The following is an 8396-nucleotide window of genomic DNA, read 5'->3' as shown; positions in this document are numbered from 1 at the left end:
ACACACACACACTCACACTCACACTCACACACACACACACACACACACACTCACCAGCGCTGAACGCCAGCATCCGTCAGAACGACGCGCTCACACAAAACCACAACACTGACACACAACAACGCGCCTCGACGCGCGCGATACACGCGGCCTGAGGACGGGACGCAGCGACGGATGCGAGAGAGGAAGGTGTTTCAGTCGAATAAACACACACTTACCTCACACAATCGCGCCGCGTCGCTCCTCCGTCCGCGTGGGTTCGCGCAGAGCAGTGCGTCAGCTGGCGGTCGAGCTGAAGGGGTAGTTATTCATTGGAAACGATGAGTTATTTGCCCCTCGGTGTCACAACTATTGCTTCCCCGTCCTCCAATCTCACAACTAGAGCGTGAACGCGCAGGGTCCGCGGCCAACCACACGCGCGCTCCCGCTGTCCACGCGTCCGCGAGAGAGCGCGCGTCCGCGTCACACATTTCATCACTGCGTGCGCAATATGATCTATTACAGTTATGATTCTGCTCTACACTGTATGTGTGATTTAATATTTCTTTATAGGCTATACACAAACTGCTTGAAATTGCTATGCAATGTTTTTTTTACAGTGTTTGTACAGGACTATATTGCACTGCATTATTTCAATTTTAATTGTCTATTTCTATAAAGAATTTTATTTTTGTTTTATTTTCTTTCCTTATTAATTTTTATGTAAATATGTATTTTCATGTAAGAAAAATGGGTAACACTTTATTTTAAGGTGTCCTTATTACACGTTACATGTACTTACTATTATAATAACAACAATTAATTATGCATAATTACATGCAAGTGACCCTAATCCTAACCCTAACCATATAGTAAGTACATTAATATTACGCAGTACTTAAATGTATAATTACACTGTACACCTTAAAATAAAGTGTAACCGAAAAATGCTATTTTTGAAAGTCGAATTTTGGGGTTTAACAATCATAAAGCACTAAAAAATTAATGAAGCTGTAAAATGTAGGCTAAATGGCAACAGATGACATTGTCTTCGGCTAACAGGAAATGTAATTAATTAATTTAACATTTAAAACACATGTGACAACTTACCCCCGTTCTGACATATATGAAAATTAGATGAGAATTACCTTCATTACAGCAACTATTCTGGTAATGCATCTCAATCTGATTTTGTTCTGTGCAGCTATTAATCAACAGCAAAAATCTGATCATATTGGGTTTTAGTTTAGGACAGAATTCACAAATATTATTCTAGAGAGTCTGAACTAAATGTTTGATATAATATACAAAACCACAGACCTTGACTCACCTATATGTATCTTTGTAGACGTTGTTTTGAATAAATGCTGAATAAATTGTTTAGCATTATATAACACACTCTAATATAATATAACAGGGCTCAGCAATCCTCTAATTTCATATATTAGGAGAAGGCAGTCTAATCAGACTGTTTATTGCAATAAAAGGGCGAGAAAACTGCAGCGGATAATGAACACCCGCGGGGCTTGAGAAGAGAAGGTTACTGCTCTGTACAGAGCTGCATGTTTACAGCACACAGGACAAACACCTTATTGCACTAATGTCTCCTGTTTTCATCAAATGACGGAAATGTTAAAGGCTTCCTCACTCTCACAGTCCATCAGTGTGGGGTGTTAAAGCAATAGTTCACCCAAAAATGGAAATGTGCTCATCCTCAGATCATCCGAGAGTTCACTGATGGTCTGGAGTGCTGTGGATTACTTGTGGATTATTGTGATGTTTTTATCAGCTGTTTGGACTCTCATTCTGACGGCACCCATTCACTGCAGAGCATCCATTGCTGAGACACTGATGCAATGCTACATTTCTACAAACCTGATGAAGAGACAAACTATATCTTGGATGATCTAAGGATGAGCACATTTTCATTTTTTCCTGAACTACTGCTTTAACTGTTTTAGACTCAAAGGTAATAATCCACATCATCTCAGAAATCCAGCCTCAATTTTAAAAAGCGATGTAAGTGAAGCTACTCATCCGGCTTCTGTCAAACCTTAAAACATACTTAACACAGAAGCATCGTCTGACTAATGTGAAATGGACACTAAAAGCGCTGCGTGAGATGACATGCAGATCAATTCTGTTCTAGAAATAAACTTAACAGCCTGTCTGTGCGTATAAATGTTAATTTATCTCAAGTTCTCTCCATATGGAAACTATCAGTCAGCGTTCAGCTTCACTCCTAAACCGCAGGGCGATGTTCAGCTGCTCTGACATTAGCTCGTCTCAGGTAACCTTCATTAGTTTTCTGTAAGAGATGACTGAATCTCATTAGCAGAAGTCAGTCAATATCTCCCTGTGGCGTCTGTGCATTCAAACTCTGCTCATCAGCGCCTGCAGTCGCTTACAAAACATAATTCTATTAGTGACAAATCAATAGCAGATGATTTATGATAGTTATCATTAAATGTAGAGACACCGGGGCAAGTTGTCACTCTTTCACTCCAGTGAATATTTTCAGAGTGGGTTTATTTTTAAAAGTCTTGACTACAACAAAACCTATTTTTATGGTGCAATAAAAATATACAGCCGTTCGGGCACATGTTGGGCTATAGTGGGGCATGTTGTCACAGTGGGCCAAACAGAACTGAATCAGTAAAACAGCTATGAAGTGCAAAACAATTCAAGAAACAGCAAAAATGCTCAGGATACAAAAATATCATTGCATTGTTTTGGCCAACAGAAATTGTCATTAAAAAAACGGTATAAATGATATTATAAACAATTTATAATTATTTCAAATCATCTTTTATTTTTTATATTATATTTTCATTTTAATTTCAGTTTAAGATTTAGTAATTTTTTAATGTGCTTGTCATTTTTTACAAGATTTCTATGTAGCTTTCATTTTTTTAATTTCAGTTTTAGTCATTTCAACTTTTTCAAATAAAAAAGTACTTATTTATTAGCCAGGCAGCATTTCATTAGTTTTTTTTTTCATTTAATATTTATATTTTATTTTATATCAGCTTTACTTCAATTACTGAAAATGATTTTAAATACTTTTAGTTTTAGTTAGCAATACACAAAAATATGTGAATAAATCAAATATGTGACAGAAATAAATGAAATATGATGATGATTGCACCAAATATTCTACACTCTCAGAAAAAAAAAGGTACAAAAGCTGTCACTTTGTACCTAAAGGGTGCATATTGGTATAAAAAAGGTACAAAAGGTACCGTCCCACTGACATCTTTTGTACCTTTTTTTTTGAGAGTGTAACATAAGACACAGCTTTAAAACCAACAAACAAAACCACTGTTGGAGAAAAAGAACAAGTGTTTGTGTAACTGGATTTACTGAGGGGCAACTTCCCCATGTGACAACTAGCCCCGGTTGGATGAGTGTGGTCAGATGAGCAGTTGTGTCTCATTACACACTGATATGAAGCCAAACACACACTGATCTGGAGCCTGCAGAGCCGCCACATGTCACACTCGCCTCTCTCTCGCTTCTCCTGAAGGAGCTTCTCTCCTGTTGTGACCATATGCCGCTCCTGCATGAATCGATGCGCTGGGAATGAACTCACACAGATATTAACACGCGAGTCAGGAAGCAGCAGAGCAGGTGAAATGCCAGAGATGAGCTCATGAAGATCCGCTGGTGACCTTCCTTCTGTGAGGATCATCTTCATCATCATCATCATCATCTTTTTCTTCATCATCTTCATCATCATCATCATCTTCATAATCATCATCTTCATCATCTTCATCATTATCTTCATCATCATCTTCATAATCTTCATCATTATCTTCATGATCATCATCATCATCATTATCTTCATCATCATCATCATCATTATCTTCATCATCATCATAATCACCATCATCATCATTATCTTCTTCATCATCATCATCACCATCATTATCATCATCACCATCATCATCATCTTCTTCATCATCATCATCTTCATCATCTTCATCATTATCTTCATCTTCATCACCATTATCATCATCTTCTTCTTCATCATCACCATCATCACCATAATCTACATCATCATCATCATCTTCATCATCACCATAATCTACATCATCATCATCATCTTCTTCATCATCACCATCATCTTCATCATAATCTACATCATCATCACCATCATCTTCATCATCATCATCACCATAATCTACATCATCATCATCATCATCATCTTCTTCATCATCACCATCATCTTCATCATAATCTACATCATCATCACCATCATCTTCATCATCATCACCATAATCTACATCATCATCATCTTCATCATCATCACCATAATCTACATCATCATCATCATCTTCATCATCACCATCATCTTCATCATAATCTACATCATCATCACCATCATCTTCATCATCATCATCATCATCACCATCATCTTCATCATCATCTACATCATCATCATCTTCATCATCATCATCATCATCATCATCTCACACCGAAATCACACGATATTAAACAAACCAAGCCTGTTTCTAAGAGCATGATTGTTATTTAAAATAAAATAAATGTTAAAGGAAATAAAATAAATATATATATATGTATTTTCATATTTATATACACTAAACTTACTTTATTTTAGTTCGTTGCAAGGCAACATTTTTCATTTCCTTTAGTTTAACTTGTTGCACTAAAATAACTCAAACTTAAATAAAAACTAATAAATATTATGTAGAAAAAACGAAAAAAATACACAACAAAAACACTACAACTTTAACTAAAATTAAAATAAAAAAATATATTTAAAAAAATAATTCAAACATTAAAGGCTATAATTGTATCTTAATGATACTAAAATAACCCTGCACATGAAAGGCAGCTCAACAAATACAACCCTGATGTGAAAATACTTCAATATAAATCATTTTTCTTCACATCACAAAGAAAATTGTAGGAAAATAAGCTCAGCTGTCATGAATATATGAAGAGTTCAGATGCAAAAGCCTCTAAGTGCCATCTGAAAATTTCTTCTAAAATTAGCATTTTTATCAGGCTCCTATGTTTAGGTTCAGAAATGTCACTTTAATAGCAATGTATAGGTCCTTTTCTATGCCATTAAAGTGCAATAAATGAACATAATCATAGGAGCCTGATAAAAATGCTAATTTTAGAAGAAATTTTCAGATGGCACTTAGAGGCTTTTGCATTCGAACTCTTCATATATTCAGTATGCAAAAAATAATAATGACACTAACAAAGAGCCTTATTTTCTTTATGCAAAATTTATTTTTTCTTTTGAACTGAAATATAATTAGGTTGTATAATTAGCATGTAAATGTGTTTCTGTGAGCAGCACTGCTCTAGTTTTTCTTTTTATATAATTGGACAAATAAACCATGTCTATCAGGTAATAATATAAAGTTAATTTATATATGGGTCAAAGACGTTAAGATGTCCGCATCAAAAGAAATTTACAAAAGTGATTTTATGTCCATAGAAGCACATTAGATGCAAGTAAAGTGTCTACTTTTAAGGTTTCAAATAAAGTTTAAAAAATGTAAAATTACAACTAATTATTATTTGGGGTGAAAGTAATTAGTCTTTTAATATGTCATAAATTGATTTTTGTTGTAAATATGCCTGACAAGATTGTTACACTGAATGACATTTTAGTGGCTCTCTTCTGTAAATCAGAGGAAAATGTATGATATTTATTTTTTGCTCGGAAAAATAAAAACAAAATTGCAATTAAACAGAAAATTAAAAAAAACAATTTAAAGCAGTATTACTTATTGTTTTTATGCTTGAACCATTTTTCGTCTTTGACCCATATATATTTGAAATATAAAGTTTATATATATATTCTTTTCTACAATTTTATTATTTTCCTTTATTGTATTTTTTTTATTTCTTATGAACCTTTTTTTAAATCATTTTTCTTCACAGCACAGCATTTATAAAACACAGTTCATACAAACCTGCCTTGCTTTGCCTTCATTTACTCCAGTATCATCACACTTGGATCATTTAGAGATGAAATGAAAACTACAACTCCACACAAACAAAATGTAAAACTATAAAAATATGTTTTTCCAATGACTTTATACTCTTGATCTTACATTAATGCAGCCACAGTTAACACACATACACACTGATCAAATATTAAACCCTGCACACACTGTGAATCGCGTCTGTCATATGAATAAGTGTAAATAAACTTTAGCGTCCGTCACGACAGATTTAAGAGCTCAGCCGGTGTCTGAAAGTGTGCAGTGATTGAGAGAAACCACATGCATTTGAACAGAACAGGTCTTTTATTGTACAGAGGCAGCATTCCCACGAGCTTCTGATCTATTTGGGTCCCAGCATGTCCTGCGGTCGCACCCACTGCTCAAACTGCTCCTCCGTCAGGAATCCCAGCTTCACGGCCGTGGCTTTCAGAGTCCAGCCCTCTTTGTGCGCCGTCTTTGCAATAGTGGCGGCTTTATCATAACCTGAAAGAGAGCGAGAGACGACTGACGACATCCAGAGTGTCTTCTGTGCAGGAATGATAATATTGCACCAGGTCTGTAAATTACTGAACAGATACTTAGTTTCTAGCGCCCTCTGCTGTGGTTACCTATGTGAGGGTTCAGAGCCGTGACCAGCATCAGAGACTCGTTCATAAGTTTGTTGATTCTCTCTGTATTGGCCTCGATTCCAGACACACAGTTATTAGTGAATGAAACCGAAGCGTCGCCCAGCAGCCGGGCAGAGTTCAGCACGTTTTTAATCTGGAGAAGAGAAACGAAACATTTAAACCCTTAACACAACTCATCTGATGCCTTACATAGTATAAAAAAATTGACCCTTATGACTGGTTTTGTGCTCCAGGGTCACATATTGCCTCCATCAGGCCTGGGATATTTGCAGTGGTTTTGCTTGTGATATCAAATTAAGAGACACTGTGAACACTGTATTTCACGATAGTCTCATCATTCGTCTCTGGTTAGATTGATGAGAACGAGGCCGTTAAGACGGATGCTTTAATAGCATCTGATGCAAACTTCAACAAACTTCCAAGAGTTGGAATGAATCATTCAATAAATCTTTGCATACATTACTTTGCATACATTTTTTTTTAAATGTATTAATACTTTTATTCAGCATTAAATTGATCAAAACTGACAGTAACGTTTACACTACTGTTTGATATTTACACAAATGTTTGGAATAATTAGAATTTTTAAAAAGTTTTTGACGTCACCAAGGATGCATTTATTTGCTCAAAAATAAAGTAAATTTGTGAAATATTATTTAAATTGTTTTCTATTTCAATAAATGTTAAAATGTAATTTATTCCTGTGATACAAAGCTGAATTTTCAGCATAATTACTCCACTTATAAAAGGCTTTACAGTCACTTTTGATCAATTTATTGCATCCTTGCTGAATAAAAGTATTAATTAAATTTTTTTTTAATCTTACAGACCCCGAACTTTTTAATGGTAGTGTATCACAGTTTCCACAGAAATATTGTGCAGCACAACTGTTTTCAACATTGATAATAATCAGAAATGTCTCTTGAGCAGTAAATCAGCATATTAGAATGATTTCTGAAGATCATGTGACACTGAAGACTGGAGTAATGATGCTGAAAATACAGCTGCGCATCACAGAAATAAATTACAGTTTAACAGATATTCACATAGAAAACAGCTGTTTGACATTATAATAATATTTCACAATTTTACTGTTTTAATTAAATAAATGCAGGTTTGGTGAGCAGAAGAGACTCTTTCAAAAACATTAACAAATCCTAATTATTCTAAACTTTTGAACTCTTTCTGGAAGTCTTTGCATGAACAATTAATCATTTTGTTGCTTGTTTTTTCCCAGGGAATGCACGAACTGATTAAATTTATATCTTCAAAGCAATGTGCGCCGCTTTGCACAAGATGGAAAGTTGGAAAGGCGACTCACGATCATCGGCTTGAACACATTGAGCTCAAAGTGTCCGTTGCTTCCTCCGACAGTAACAGCCACGTGGTTTCCCATCACCTGAGCTGCTACCATAGTCATGGCCTCACACTGCGTGGGGTTCACCTTCCCTGAGACACACATACACACACTTGAGAATAACACACACACTTCTGTGGTTCTACAGGCACTCTAAAGCACTGAGCAGATCTTTAATGCTGTGTGTGTGTGTGTGTGTATGTGTGTGTGTGTGTGAGAGAGAGTGTGTGAGAGAGTGAGTGAGTGCGTGTGCGTGTGTGTGAGAGAGAGTGAGTGAGTGAGTGAGTGTGTGTGTGTGAGTGAGTGAGTGCGTGTGTGTGCGTGTGTGTGAGAGAGAGTGAGTGAGTGAGTGAGTGTGTGTGTGTGAGTGAGTGAGTGCGTGTGTGTGCGTGTGTGTGAGAGAGAGTGAGTGAGTGAGTGAGTGAGTGAGTGTGTGTGTGT

General features: G+C 35.9%; 2 protein-coding genes across 2 annotated transcripts in view; both read right to left on the bottom strand.

Moving 5' to 3' along the window:
- The window catches only part of rgs7b (regulator of G protein signaling 7b), a 51228-nt gene extending 50829 nt beyond the window's left edge, over positions 1-399 (bottom strand). Inside the window, exon 1 of the mRNA XM_016521461.1 lies at positions 219-399. The gene's annotated coding sequence lies outside the window, so the exon portion shown is untranslated. The remainder of the gene's footprint in view (positions 1-218) is intronic.
- Positions 400-6260: 5861 nt separating this feature from the next.
- The window catches only part of LOC107715342 (fumarate hydratase, mitochondrial-like), a 6981-nt gene continuing 4845 nt past the window's right edge, over positions 6261-8396 (bottom strand). Inside the window, exons 8-10 of the mRNA XM_016521449.1 lie at positions 7920-8047; positions 6578-6731; positions 6261-6452 (exon numbers count right to left, since the gene is read on the bottom strand). Of these exons, the coding sequence (XP_016376935.1) occupies positions 6310-6452; positions 6578-6731; positions 7920-8047 (425 nt within the window). The 3' untranslated portion in view covers positions 6261-6309. The remainder of the gene's footprint in view (positions 6453-6577; positions 6732-7919; positions 8048-8396) is intronic.

The sequence above is a fragment of the Sinocyclocheilus rhinocerous genome, unplaced genomic scaffold, assembly GCF_001515625.1.
Source record: "Sinocyclocheilus rhinocerous isolate Xijiao unplaced genomic scaffold, SAMN03320098_v1.1 scaffold852, whole genome shotgun sequence".
Taxonomy (NCBI): Eukaryota; Metazoa; Chordata; class Actinopteri; order Cypriniformes; family Cyprinidae; genus Sinocyclocheilus; species Sinocyclocheilus rhinocerous.
This window is presented reverse-complemented; position numbering and strand designations above follow the sequence as displayed.